Below are 15,391 nucleotides of genomic sequence, written 5' to 3'. Positions count from 1 at the left end.
GGAGAAAGTATATGAGGATGTTCAAAGGATATTTCAGCAGGTAAAGATTGATTAAAGTCTAATAATTGTAGGGTATTCGAACGCGATTGTAGCGGAAGGAATAAAAGAAAGGGTTGTGGAAGAACATGGGCTTGGCTGTGGAAATGAGAGAGGAGAAAGACTGATTGAGTTCTGGAATAAATTTCAAATGGTAGTGGCGAATACTGTGTTCCAGAATCAAGAGAGGAGGGTGTACCTTTGTAAAAGGCCTGGAGACACTGGAAGATTTTGGCTATAGTATATGATCCATCAACAAGTTGACAGCAATACTTGAAGAATGTAGAGCCAACTCTATAAACAATATGAAAAAATGTGATCATAGCTACTTATATCGTGACCTGAGAGCTTAAGGCATTTTGCGTATCTCTTGCCCATCGTTAGGAATCCATTTTCCAACTTTTTTAGATGCTATCTTCGACACTGTTGTGGCTAATTCATCGACAGCTCCTCTGAACGGTTTAACCTTAGTCACACGCACAAGAGATGTTCTTGTCAGTAAGTGCAGTTTAACTATTACTTACAAAATCATTTCAGTGGCTTGGGATGGACTGTGATACCTTGTTAAAAACTTCTTGGTTTCATCTTTAGGTATATGTGGGTTTGTTAACAGTACCCACTGACAAACTCTGTATTGTGGTAGTTTTCTTACAGGTTGTCCCATATGTTTATCACATTTAAGGCTCTAGTGTTGGGCTCGTTTCTCTCTTTGCCAAACCTCTTGTAAACGTTTTGTGAATTCTTTTACCCTCACTATCAGCTCCAAGCATGAGTTTAATCAAGTCAAAAGGAAATGGTATCTTTCTGCCGCAAACCATCTCGTGTGGCGAAATGTTGGTACTGATGTGGATAACAGGTTTATACACTGGAATTACGAATGCTAGATATGTGTCCCAATCGCTGTGTTGGCTTTTGACATAGTTGCTTAACATTTCACAAACTATTATTGTACGTCCATTTGCTTATGGATGAGTAGGGTTGATTCACAACGTCGGAATACTAAGCAAATGACACAACTGTTTCATTAGATCCGATATGAAATATGTACCCCGGCCTGATATGATTGTATATGGCATTCCGAATTTAAGGATCGAGTTATTCACTACGGTTTATGCTACTGTGTTAACTCATTGGTTTGGTATTGCCACAATTTCAGTATATTGCCAAAAATTATTTGTCATTGTTCAAATGTACTTCTTTCCTGCAGGGGTTCCATTAAACGCTCTGAAAATATACAGTCCAGACATTTCAGATAGTTTGTTTGTTTCTGGCCAACATTGCATAGGATTTTCTGATAGCTGAAGTCAGCCTTCTGCGCACAAGATGTACGGTTCTTTGCATTCTATTCCACACCACGTCTTCTACTTTCCACTAGTATTTTTTGCTATTGTTCCCTCCATAGTTTTGCAACCGTTATAATCTGCTAATATGTGGTTATGCGCTTGTTGCAAAACGTCATTCCCAAACACTACCAGAACCACCGTATGAGGTCCACACTTTGTCAATCTGCAGAGTAGGTCATCAAGCTTCATAACTGGCCGCTATAGTCTGAATGCTTGTGCCTCCTGCAATTGAGCCACACTCTTATTTATTGGTTGCCACACTCCGATTTTTCTGCTTATCATATCCACATTTGTATGCTTCTTTCCCGGTTTGCAGATTACCTCATAGTCAAATTCACCCAGTTTGAGGGCCCTTGTCGGTATCCTACAAGGATCCTTTAATCCCAACAACCATTTTAGCAGACGTAAGTAATTTCATAGATATCTGCTAACCTCTCCTTTTCTGTTGTGGGGTAATATCATTCTGCCTTACTGAGTTTTCTAGACGCTGATGTCACTGGATATTCTTTACCATCTAGATCTTTGACTGAGAATGCAGCCTATAGTACTACTGTCAGCATCCCTTGAGAGCTTCACATCTTTTTCGAAACTTGGAAATATCAGTATGGAATCTGATATCAAAATTTTTTTCAACCCCGCAAATGCCGTTTGGCATTCCCTCATCCATTCAAATTTTATTCCTGTTCTTAATAACTGGTTTAACAGTTTGGCAATTTTCGTAAAATCCTTGGCAACTTTTCTGTAGTAGTTGCATAAACCCACAAATAAGTGAAGTTGCTTGATTGTTTACAGTACTATGAAGTCACAGACTACCGATTTTAATTGGGGAAGTGTTTTCACACCTTCACTATTAATAACATGCTCAAGGTAGTTAACTTCATCTGTGCAAAATAGCATTTATCCAAACTGAGCGTCAGATATGCTGTTCATAGCCTTCCCAAACATTTTACGTGATATACCACGTCCTTTGAAAATACAATGATATCATCCATGTATATGTACCAAACATTGCTTCTTTTTTAATCCCTGAAGTACGCCATCTAACACCCTCTGAAATGTAGCTGGTGCGTTTTTGAGACCAAATGGCGTTCTGCGATACGTAACTTGATGGTGTTGTGAAGGCAGTTTTTGCACTGTATTCTGGAAGTACTTCTACTGGTGATATCAGCTTCTTAGACCCATCGTTGAAAAATATTTGCTGTGACCTAGGTTTTCCAATGTCTCAGTAATACTGGGGGTAGGATATGTGTCAGTCACGGTTTTTGTGTTCGATTATTAGTAATTGCAATGAAACCCGTATTTCCTAGTATCATCCGATAACTTTCTCAGAACAGTGGCGTCGTTAGCACTCCATGGATTGTCACTATGTTTTGTTATTCCTTCTGTCAGTTGTAGACCAATGAATTCCTCCATCAGTGGCTGCAGGCACTTTGGTATATGGTATTTGGTAGCTTCCTATTAACTGATGCATTGCTATCTGTGGGTATGTGGTGTGTAACAGGTGTTGCTGGTAATGGACAATTTCTATTGAACAAGTATAGAAATCGTAGCAACAAAGCTTACATCGTTCTTAAATCACTATTCTGCAAGTTATTCACTTTTTCACGTTAAGCAGATGCACTAATGATTTGCTTGTGGCTCTGGTCATCACACGGCCTATCAATGTCCTCTACATCCATAACACCTAGGGTGACATTAATTAAGGCCTTTGGCAGACTTAACCTCATCCATGCCATAACTATCCAGGCTCACAGAAACCAAGAACTCTCCATCTACATTGCTAATGTGGGCCACTCTTCTATGCACAAAACGATGCATTTTATCTAACTTTGCTATTGTTCTACCATACACAAACTTCTTCTGGCGCTTCGGTATCTGTACCTAGCGGCACGTTATCATTGGAACTTATCTTTAATGTGTGTGTTTGCAGTTCAGTTGGCAACACCTTCATGATCGACGTACTTTGCAACATTGTTGCGGTTGCAATTGTTGTTCCCAATTGACACAAGACTCCACTGAATTAAATTGTATATCGCAAAAAATCGAGTTTAGCCTGCTTCCATGTCCAAATGATACATCGTACTCCTCACAAACACAGGCACAGCAGTATCGTATTTATCCGCTGATACCCGTCTAATGAGGCTCGATTAAATGTCACCCATGAGCGGGAATTCCATAAGTGTGCGAGTGCTGGTTAATGACGCATGGACGACGTATGAAAGTTTGGATCGGACTGTACTTCGTGCACGGATAGCCAAAATGGTTAAAATGACCTCTAGCAACAAGTGGGAAATCTGGGCTCCAGTCCCGGTTTGGTGCAAATTTTCAATGTCATCATTCAGTCATATAGTTGGAGGTTGTCCGTGTTTCCAACTGCGAATACATTTCCTCTATTTCATAACGGCTGTAGTAGCCACTGCGCCTGTTTCTTTGGACTCGCAAAAACGAATTGTAGGCTAGTCTGCTAACATTAGCAGCTGGGCTTTCCCATAAAGTTTGTATGTACTCTTTCCAATTTAGGTCTCTCTGGATGGCTACTTTGGGGTATTTTACAACTGTCACTGTTAATGATTGATCACCAACAGTTTAAATTCACAGTAATGGATTTTTTTAGCCTACTAATGCGCAGTATATTACATTTACCTGCTTCCAGGAGCAACTGTAAGCCCCCAGAGGAAGCTTCCAATGCCTCAATCCCCGCCTCCAGGAGAAAAACTGCTTCTGCTTAATCGTTCTACCTTTATGTATGCATGCATCTTCACAATTTTCGTTATTCTATCGACAGAACGTTTTCCTGCCCTTGCTGTACCTCATGAAGCTATATCCAAATGAATCTTGAGCTATCTCTTTCTTATGGTGCAGTATGAGACCCTCCATTAGCTGCCCCAATACAAACGTGCTCTATAACCCATCGTGATACCTAAGAAATGCTTTTGTTTGCCTCTGTCAAATTCAACTTGATGGTCCGCTGTGACTCCTCGCCCTTCCATGAATCCAGCCTTGCAACTGCCACTAGGTTATCTATAAGTGACAACAAAACCTCCACTGAGTTGTCAAAAAATTAGGTAACCAACATGATGGTAGCTCAATCTAATGGAGTGACCAAATTGGATGAGACCCCTGTCCTCCCCTATAGTAACTAGCTGCCTATGCTTCTCATCCAGGTCCAACCACACTACATCTGGGATAGTGTTCAGAGGAGAATCCAACTGAGATAGATCTGATATGGTCACTTGAGGTTGGTCCATTACGTCAGGGATGACGACTGGGGAGATCCACCGTCATCAGGTCCAGGGTAGAGACTGCAGATGGACTCACCAGAATCAAGTTTGGGGTGTAGCATGGATGCAGATCCTCCAGTGTCAAGTACGGGATAAGGTCCATGGGGTTTAAATTGAACAAGACAGTTCATCAAATTTCATTTCCATATATTATGTACATCTTTGGAGTAATATGAAACTTTGATAGCAGCAGTTGATTGTTATTCTCTGTTGTCAACATATGAGAATCTAAATTAATACCAACTTCGTCACATCACCATGTTAACGAGATTTTGTGAGAAATCAGTAAACATAAAGCTGCATGTAAGATAGCTTAAGTCAGCACACTAATCTATGATACGCTAACTCGGAAACACACAACACCTCCACTGCAATCATTGTGTTTCAGTATATATAAGGGATGGCTTTGACAGCTAGCATTGTGTTGATGTTAGTTTTCCTGGAGAAACATTTGGAAGAAGTTAGCCTGCAAATAGTTGGTTGATACTCTGACTGGGTGGGGGAATCGGAATCCTGTTCAGTGCCTCAGCTGGTAGGGTGGCGAATGAGAAAACGCATCTTCTCGTATGAAATCGTTATTATTTAATGGATATATAATTAAACACACGAAATATTGATGAAACTGGATATGATTGTGAATACAGGATATTAGCATTTAATTTAATTCCTAAAGGAAAGTGTAGTGCAGAGAAAATGTTCGTTTGATTTAAGTGAGTTCCTAAAAATAATGTTATTCCACAGGTATTAAAGAAGAAGTACCATAAACTGCTAATTCTCCCACAAATACTGTTATTCCAGAGGTCTTAAGAAAATGAGGCACTGTTTTAAAGAGACTTAGGTCAGTCTTTGTAAAAGAAATTGTTACATTAAGTGCAGTTAATGTGGCAAACTTTGCCATGAAGGAAAACTATAAACTACCACTCAAACAAGAACAGACCATTACCAATGGGTAAGCGAAGTTTACAAATTGCTTTAAACACAGTATGTGAAAAAAATCTGAAAACAAGATATCTGCATTTACTGTAAATATTAATGGAAAGTGATCACACCCTTGGAGTACTTGCAGGAAAGTGAGGGACACAGGGTTGCAAAGAAAATTTGTTTATAAATCTCTATATCCTTAAAGGCGTGCTTAAAAAGGGCTGGTTATATTGTATTGACATGTGATGGACTGTACATTGTGTATATCATTATTCCACAGGGCCTAAGAAAAGTACGATAAACTGCTATTGTAGTGGCCAGTGGTGGTAGTAGCTGCATAATGCGGTACAGTGGAGATGGCGTGGTATTTATTTAAAATAAAGATGCAGCTGTACCCATCCTATAGAGTTTTTCAGTTTCCTGCCATTCTAAACCTGGAATAGACAAGCCTAAGTGGGAAAGCTGAATTTTGAATTCTCCCTCAGAACAAATAAAATATCTCGGATTTTCCCACCATTTTTGAATTTAGACCCATTTCGTCTTTTCACGATTGCTTTATGTCATTTTTGTTTATCAGACGTCTTGGCAACCTCTTTTTTGGGTCATGCAGCGAGATTTTGTAAAGATAAACCCATATATAAGGTAGCTTAAAGTTGGCACAAAAACCAACTGTCCGCTAACTAAAATGTGCTACAATTGCGGTGTAAACTGATGTCTTTGGTGAAACAAATACCGCAAAGGGTTACTATAAACTGCTACTGTTTTTTCCTACAGATGTTATTCCACAGTCTCGAGGCTGCAGTGGGAGGTATTGCATGGTAAATATACACATAACAATTATACAACGGACAACAAAAAGCTGCATAGGCAGTAAGTTTCTATGAGGAAGGATAAAGGACTCATCCATTTTGGTGACTTATTTGTTACACACAGCTGCCATCAGTTTGGATACCTCGTTTTTCTGGCAAGTCAGCAGATGATCTGTTGTCATGCTTGTGACAGCTACAAGGCTGGGTTCCTTAGGGATGAACAATCATATCTTGTACACAAGAGTGTGGAGGTGCAGGTTGATACCCTGCTCCTCAACAGGCTGCGTGTTCTGTCTGCTTGTAGTTTTAATTATTTAAGTGGAAATCGATTACATAAATTAGAACACTGTTTACGATTTGATAGCCCATCAATCCGCTGTTGCTTTCTATCATCTATTTCACAGTTCTACACAATTAGTAATTTTTTGGCAGTACAATCTTGGTTTGGACACTTGTAACAGAAAATATTGTGCTGGAGTATGCCATCATACAGCCACGTGGACAATGAAAAGTAACCAACAGTATGTTAAAGAAGTAAACGTATTTAACAATTGATATAGTATCGTACCATCAAACGTGTCTCGGCTGAAAATCGAATAGCGGTCTGCAGAGAATCACATGGACTGCCGCAACTATTGCCTCTCAGAACTGTCACATCGCATTCCTCTAGCACAACGGAGTAATATTTTTCGTGTAGTGTGGGAGCCGTAGTTGCGGGCACACTTTTTACAAGACTGGTTGATGCAGCAGATGGAACCGACCCATACGGCTACATACGTCTTCCAATTTCATTCGCAGATGGGAGTTCTGAAGCTCTTATTCTTGTTTGCTTAACACCACAGTGCGGGTGTATATGTCTACGTGGGAAAAGATTGTCATCTCAATTTACGCAACATATCCCTCACACTCCGTTTATTATAACATGATAATACAGAGACAGCTAGAGGTTTAGGCTGTTACGCTGCACGGCCCAATGTGGGTGTGCGTGTCTAGGTGGGACAAGACTGTTATCCCACGTAACATTTCCAAGACACTCCCTCCACCGTTTCAAGATAATACAGGGACGGCAAGAGTCATAGAATATTTTAGTGCACTTACGCGAAACAGGAGTTTATTAACACACAGCATATTATTTTGTTGATCAGCTGGCTGTCACTCTGCATGTTATTCTACATCTCATATGCGTGATTACTCTGCTATTCACAATAAAGTGCCTGGCAGAGGGTTTAATCAACCACCTTCATGCTGTCTCTCTACCGTTCCACTCTCGAACGGCACGCGGGAAAAACGAGCACTTAAATTTTTCGGTACGAGCCCCGATTTCTCTTATTTCATCGTGATGATCATTTCTCCCTATGTAGGTGGGTGCCAACAGAATGTTTTCGCAATCGGAGGAGAAAACTAGTGATTGAAATTTCATGAAGGTCCCGTCGCAACGAAAAACGCCTTTGTTTTAATGGCTGCTACTCCAATTCACGTATCATGTCTGTGACACTATCCCCCCTATTTCGCTATAATACAAAACGAGCTGCCCTTCTTTGACTTTTTCGATGTCATCCGTCAGTCCCACCTGATGTGGATCCCACACCACACAGCAGTACTCCAGAATAGGGCGGACAAGCGTAGTGTAAGAAGTCTCTTTAGTAGACCTGATGCACCTTGTACGTGTTCTGCCAATGAATCGCAGTCTTTGGTTTGCTCTACCCACAATATTATCTATGTGATCGTTCCAGTTTAGGTTATTTGTTTTGTGGCGGCGTTCGTAGCGACAAACAATTCGCTGTAGGAACGGCTTACGAAGTCACCGCCACACTTTTAATAGCGGGCCGACCGGTCCGCTGGAACAGTGAACAGAAAGATGAAAACCCAAACACTCTGATTAAATAAAAGTCGGTACTTATCTTTATTAACGAAGATACAGAAACACAGTAGTGAACTCCGTGTCTACAGAGATCTGTCTAGTTAAAGTCGGAGCGGCTAGGTCAGCGTCGGCTGACGACAAACAACAACTCTGCTGCGATGAACACACAACTGACTAGCAAGTACACCATTCGGTGGCGAGTATACAACTGAGCGGCGAGTACAGAACTGTCCTAGCGCTCGCGACTCCAGCGCTTAAGAAGCCAGAAGCCAGCGGTGGCGCGCGCAGACTTGCTGCGATTTCCTGTCTCGCTGGCGCTGCTTATGCGGACGGCGTCCGGACTTCGATGCTGCCAACCTTTTGGCAGCGGGCTCGGGTGGCATTACTGGCTAGGATATAACACTCCTCCCCCCCCAAATCGCCGCACCGTCGTTGAATAATGACGTGGCGAGCGTCGACGGCGGGGGAGGGGTCTGGCCGCAGGCGTAGCAGAAGAGACCGGGGCGGAGACTGTTATCGGTGGCAGTCCCCGGTCCGCACCCCAGCATTGGCTGCGCGGGGCCTCGGGAAACACCGACTGAAAACCGAGGTCAGGGTGCACGCCTGTGACCACGGGCGCAGCTTCTGGTACTGGACGCGACGGGGCGTCGGGACCCACGAAGAGAGGCAGCGTCTCCTGACGCTGCGTCGACGGCTGCCGAGTGGGCGCCGGACAAGGCGCTGCGGTGTCAGACTCCTTGGGGGTGCCCAAGGGAAGCGGCTGCAGGACAGGCTGCACAGCCACCGCTTGGGAAGGCGGCCCGGCTGAGGGGTCGACGTCCAGCAGCTCCGAAGGCGGTGGCGACTGAAGAGGGACCGCAGGCGCCGGAGCAACCACCTGGGGCGCTCCCGGATGAAGCTGCGCGGGAGGCATCAACGGGACGGGCTGTCGGCGTGGTAGCGGCGACAGCTGCTGCTGCTGCCCTGGGGGCGGCAGCGAAGTCGGAAGGCGCGGCTGGAACCCGCCGCGGACCAAATCTGTGGACAACGAACGAGCGGCAGAATCCGGGCGGCCAGCGCGGCGCAACTGGTTCTGATGCCTCCTGTGCACCCCAGTAGCACCTTGAACAGTATAAAAACCGCGACCCTGGACACTTATCACGGTACCACGTTTCCAACGACGGCGACCGTGATAGACCCTGAAAAAAAACGGTGTCGTTGCGCTGAAAACGCGTGCGATGCTCAGAAGTGGCGGGACGATCCGGGGGGTGCAACAACCGTAGTAGGGTGCGATGACGACGGCCGTGGAGAAGCTCCGCAGGCGAAGGGCCGTCGCGTGGCGTGGTCCGGTACGACGACAGGAACGTGATGAGGGCCTGCTGACGAGAGTGCGTAGCACGAAGGCGGTCCATATGATCCTTGAATGTGCGTACAAAACGTTCCGCTGCACCATTCGATTGAGGGTGGAACGGCGGAGTAAGAACATGGCGAATGCCATTGGCAGAACAAAAACTTTCAAATTCAGCAGAGGTAAATTGTGGACCATTGTCAGACACTAAAACTTCTGGAAGACCCTCAATACAAAATATTGAAGTCAACGCCTGTATAGTTTGTGCAGACGTTGTAGACTGCATGGGCACAACAAACGGAAAATTACTAAATGCATCTATCACGATGAGCCAACGAGAATGCCAATATGGACCAGCGAAATCAATATGTACTCGCTGCCAGGGACCGGCAGGGCGTGCCCACTCAAAATAGCGTTGAGGCGGAGCAGCTTGGTGTTCCGCACACGTCGAACAATCTGTAGACATCTGCGTAATCTGCTTATCAATGCCGATCCATGTACAATGACGGCGGGCAAGCTGCTTGGTGCGGACCACTCCCCAATGACCTTGATGCAACAAGTCGAGGACCTTGGATTGGAGCACTTGGGGAACCACTACACGAAGCTGGTCATTCTCGGTGCGTAACAGCAAAACTCCGTGCGAAACAGACAACAGATGACGTTGCGGATAATAGCGACGAACCACAGGATCCGATATGTCCTTTGCCTTGGACGGCCAACCACGTTGAACAAAACGTAATAGTAAACTCAGATGAGGATCCGTAGCTGTCTCACGTGCCACCTGACGATAATCAATCGGAAAATCCCGGAGGGATTGATGCTCATCGGCGTCAATCTGATGGTAAGAGTCGTCAGAGGAATCGAAGACATCATCCGCAGCAATCGGCAATCTAGAAAGCGCGTCAGCGTTTGCATGCTGAGCTGTAGGGCGATACAGTATCTCATACTGGTATTGTGATAACAAAAGAGCCCAACTTTGTAGTCTCTGAGCTGTCCGCTGAGGAACTGGTTTAGACGGATGAAACAGTGACGTCAGGGGCTTGTGATCTGTTACTAAATAGAATGGTCTACCATAGAGGTAGTGATGGAATTTGGTGACACCGAACACAATAGCCAACGCTTCCTTGTCCAATTGGCTATAATTACACTGAGCTTTGTTTAGCAATTTAGATGCGAACGCAATAGGACGTTCGGTGTTACCGACTCGGTGAGACAACACAGCACCGAGGCCGAAAGAAGAGGCATCACAAGCTAACACCAGAGGCTTGTTAGGGTCGTAATGGACCAGACAACGATCATTCAATAAAGCCTCTTTAAGCTGCTGAAAGGCTGACTGGCAATCAGCTGACCATACAAACGGAACATTCTTACGGCGGAGACGATGCAACGGTGCAGCAATCTGTGATGCATTAGGTATAAACCTAATATAATATGTCAATTTGCCAAGAACTGCTTGCAATTCATGCAGATTGCGAGGGGCGGGCAAATCACGAATAGCTGCTAAATGTGACTGGGAGGGATGAATGCCTTGAGCATTAATAACATGTCCCAGATACTCCATCTCCGTAAGGAAAAATGAACATTTATCGATGTTGCAACGTAGGCCTGCCTGAGACAACACTGTAAACAAACACTCCAAATTACGGAAATGTTCAGCAGGCGTCCGACCGGACACAACAATATCGTCTAAATAGTTGCAACACGATGGCACATTAGCCAGAAGTTGTGACAAAAAACGCTGAAAAACAGCTGGAGCTGACGCACAACCAAAAGGCAAACGCAGAAAACGGAACAACCCCAACGACGTGTTTATGACAAAATACTGTTGTGATTGCTCGTCGAGGGGCAATTGCAAATATGCTTCACGGAGATCAATTTTGGAAAAGAAACGAGCTTCCCCTAACTTATCCATCAGCTCGTCCGGTCTAGGCAAAGGAAAAGAATCAATGACAGTCTGAGGATTAACTGTCGACTTAAAATCAGCACACAAACGTAACTTGCCAGACGGTTTCTTTATAATAACTAAGGGAGAAGCCCACTGGCTCGCTGAAACGGGTTGAATAACACCGTTGTTTTGCCAACGACGAAGTTCATCTGCTACAGGTGCCCGAAGGGCGTGAGGCACTGGACGAGCACGAAAAAATCGAGGCTGAGCATTATCTTTTAACGTAATATGAGCGGCAAAGTTCGCAGCACAACCTAGTTCGTCTTTAAATATGTCACTGTATTGTTTACACAAATCGGTTATGCTGTCTTGAGGAACAACAACAGAATTAATTTGCAACACATTGTCTTGGATAGACAGGCCAAACAAGTCAAAACAGTCTAATCTGAAAATGTTTACACTGTCTGTAGCGCGGAGCACTGTGAATGAAACTGTTTTTGTATTGCCACGGAATGTGGCTGGCACGCTACATACACCTAACACAGGAATTTGTTCTCCACTATAAGTAGCCAAAGAATGTTTTGCCGCTGAAAGTTTAGGGCGGCCGATAGCCGCATACGTAGCACTATTTATGAGAGTCACAGACGCACCAGTGTCTAATTGAAAATTGAAGGTCTTATCCTGGATGCGTAGCTTCACAAATAGTTTATTACACTGTCTCTGGATCGGTGCAGCGGAGGCGGAAGACACAAAATCAGCACGTTTAGCGCGTGTTCGCTGCTTACAACTCGTGGGTTGGGCGGGTGGAACAACAACTCCCGCTTCACTTGCAGTCTGTACATTACGTTTTACAGCGTTTGAATTACGCTCGGGTCGCATAGCAGAGGGCTGGGTGGGTGGCTTATTGCGAACAAGTTTGTTACCCACACGAACCGTGGAAGAGTCTTTAAACGCGACCTTCTGGGCGGGCTGGCTTTGAAGAACATGAATATCCATGGGCTGGGCAGCACTAGAATTGTTCTTGCGTTTACGCAAACAAACAGTCTGGATGTGTCCTTTCCTTTGACAAAAGTGACAAACCGCGTTTCTTAACGGGCAACGTTCACGAGGATGAGCAACGGCAAGACTTAACTCTATCATTTTGCACACGCGGCTGACGAATGTGTTTAACATGACGCGGCCGGCTAGTGTTTACAGTCTGACTCTGCCGGTGGGGCCGCGGGCGTGACATAACTTGCTTAGCACAGGGAATTTGAGAAATACATGGCTGATCTAACTCACACTCAGCATAGTCAAAAGTATCTTGGGCTTCAATAATGTTCATCACAGTCTCTAATGACGGGTCAGGCAACTTTAAGATAGCAGCACGAATACGAGAATCTGCAATGTTTTGAGTAATAGCGTCTCGTAACATGACATCACTGTAGGAAGCTCCACACACACAATTAAATCGGCACTGACGGGTGAGGCCCCGTAAATCTGTTAACCACTGTTTATTAGATTGATGTGGCAGTTTCTTTAATCTGAAGAACTTGAATCTGGCTGCTGCCACATGAACTCGCGACTCGAAATACTCAGCAAGCTTGTTAACAACAACGTCATAGTCTAAAGCTTCTGGCTTGGATTCCGGGAACAACTTACAAAGTAGTCGATAGACGTCCACGCCTGTAGTGGAAATTAAATAGAGCTGCCGCTCAGTACCCGTGATTTAGTAGACTGTCATGTGCGCCTGCAACTGCGCGAAATATTCTCGCCATTCTTCTCTTGATGCATCAAAAGCACGGAAAGGCGGTGCTGCCTGTGCTTGTTCCTTTTGTGTTGGAGGATTAGCCGCTTGTTTGGCGATTGCTTCCACCAGACTTTGTATTTGCTGACTCTGTAACAAGATCAACTGTTGTGATTCGGCAGACATAGTGAACACAAATTAAACCAGCCCCCAAAATTTGATCGCTATAATTAGTATAACCAGAAATAAGTTGAACCAGCCCTACACACGAGTTCGGAAGCCCTCGTCGCCAGTTTTGTGGCGACGTTCGTAGCGACAAACAATTCGCTGTAGGAACGGCTTACGAAGTCACCGCCACACTTTTAATAGCGGGCCGACCGGTCCGCTGGAACAGTGAACAGAAAGATGAAAACCCAAACACTCTGATTAAATAAAAGTCGGTACTTATCTTTATTAACGAAGATACAGAAACACAGTAGTGAACTCCGTGTCTACAGAGATCTGTCTAGTTAAAGTCGGAGCGGCTAGGTCAGCGTCGGCTGACGACAAACAACAACTCTGCTGCGATGAACACACAACTGACTAGCAAGTACACCATTCGGTGGCGAGTATACAACTGAGCGGCGAGTACAGAACTGTCCTAGCGCTCGCGACTCCAGCGCTTAAGAAGCCAGAAGCCAGCGGTGGCGCGCGCAGACTTGCTGCGATTTCCTGTCTCGCTGGCGCTGCTTATGCGGACGGCGTCCGGACTTTGATGCTGCCAACCTTTTGGCAGCGGGCTCGGGTGGCATTACTGGCTAGGATATAACACTCCTCCCCCCCCAAATCGCCGCACCGTCGTTGAATAATGACGTGGCGAGCGTCGACGGCGGGGGAGGGGTCTGGCCGCAGGCGTAGCAGATGAGACCGGGGCGGAGACTGTTGTCGGTGGCAGTCCCCGGTCCGCACCCCAGCATTGGCTGCGCGGGGCCTCGGGAAACACCGACTGAAAACCGAGGTCAGGGTGCACGCCTGTGACCACGGGCGCAGCTTCTGGTACTGGACGCGACGGGGCGTCGGGACCCACGAAGAGAGGCAGCGTCTCCTGACGCTGCGTCGACGTCTGCCGAGTGGGCGCCGGACAAGGCGCTGCGGTGTCAGACTCCTTGGGGGTGCCCAAGGGAAGCAGCTGCAGGACAGGCTGCACAGCCACCGCTTGGGAAGGCGGCCCGGCTGAGGGGTCGACGTCCATCAGCTCCGAAGGCGGTGGCGACTGAAGAGGGACCGCAGGCGCCGGAGCAACCACCTGGGGCGCTCCCGGATGAAGCTGCGCGGGAGGCATCAACGGGACGGGCTATCGGCGTGGTAGCATTACTGGCCAGGATATAACAATTTGTAATTGTAATCCCTAAGTATTTAGTTGAATTTACGGCCCTCAGATTTGTGTGACTTATCGTGTAACCGAAATTTAGCTGATTTCTTTTAGTACTCATGTGAATAACTTCGCACTTTTCTTTATTCACGGTCAACTGCCACTTTTCGCACCATACAGATATCTTATCTAAATCATTTTGCAAGTCGTTTTGATCATCTGATGACTTTACAAGACGGTAAATGACAGCATCATCTGCAAACCATCTAAGACGGCCACTCAGATTGTCTTGCTATGTCGTTAATATTGATCAGGAACAACAGAGGGCCTATAACACTTCTATGGGGAACGCCGGATATTACTTCTGTTTTATCGATGACTTTCGGTCTATTACTACGAATTGTGACCTTTCTGACAGGAAATCACGAATCCAGTCGCACAACTGAGGCGATACTCCGTAGGCACGCAGTTTGATTAGAAGACACTTGTGAGGAACGGTGTCGAAGGCCTTCTGGAAATCTAAAAATATGGAATCAATTTGACATCCCCGGTCGATAGCACTTATTACTTCATGAGTATAAAGGGCTAGTCGTGTTTCACGAGAACGATATTTTCTGAATCCGTGCTGACTACATGTCAATAAATCGTTTCCTTCGAGGTACTTCATAATGTTCGAATACAATATATGTTCTAAAACCCTATTGCAAAGCGACATTAGTGATGTAGGCCTGTTATTGCTCTATCGTGTTATCTATCTCTATGCTCTATCGTGTTATAGATCAGTGGTAATGGATTTGCTTATAAAATAACTGTTTTTCTGCTGTGAGCCATGATTTTCTTTTCTACAATAC

The 15,391-nt window shown here is 45.2% G+C and overlaps 1 protein-coding gene across 1 annotated transcript; it reads right to left on the bottom strand.

The window, feature by feature from the left end:
- Window positions 1–271: 271 nt before the first annotated feature.
- Window positions 272–14,510, bottom strand: LOC126234231 (uncharacterized). The gene is made up of 3 exons (XM_049942919.1): window positions 14,138–14,510; window positions 8,792–9,268; window positions 272–330 (listed from the first exon to the last, which is right to left on the bottom strand). The coding sequence occupies exons 1-3, from the start codon at window positions 14,508–14,510 to the stop codon at window positions 272–274; spliced, it is 909 nt and encodes a 302-aa protein (XP_049798876.1).
- Window positions 14,511–15,391: the final 881 nt, after the last annotated feature.

Source organism: Schistocerca nitens, chromosome 2, assembly GCF_023898315.1.
Source record: "Schistocerca nitens isolate TAMUIC-IGC-003100 chromosome 2, iqSchNite1.1, whole genome shotgun sequence".
Lineage (NCBI taxonomy): Eukaryota > Metazoa > Arthropoda > Insecta > Orthoptera > Acrididae > Schistocerca > Schistocerca nitens.
This window is presented reverse-complemented; position numbering and strand designations above follow the sequence as displayed.

Excerpts from the sequence above, each read along its gene's own strand:
- LOC126234231 (XM_049942919.1), bottom strand. The coding sequence starts at position 14,510 with ATGCCTCCCGCGCAGCTTCATCCGGGAGCGCCCCAGGTGGTTGCTCCG. Across the intron at positions 9,269-14,137 it reads CCCGCGCAGCCAATGCTGGG|ATTTGGTCCGCGGCGGGTTC; the intron begins GTGCGGACCGGG and ends CGTTGTCCACAG. Across the intron at positions 331-8,791 it reads CCCGCGCAGCCAATGCTGGG|AGTTGGCTCTACATTCTTCA; the intron begins GTGCGGACCGGG and ends TATTGTTTATAG.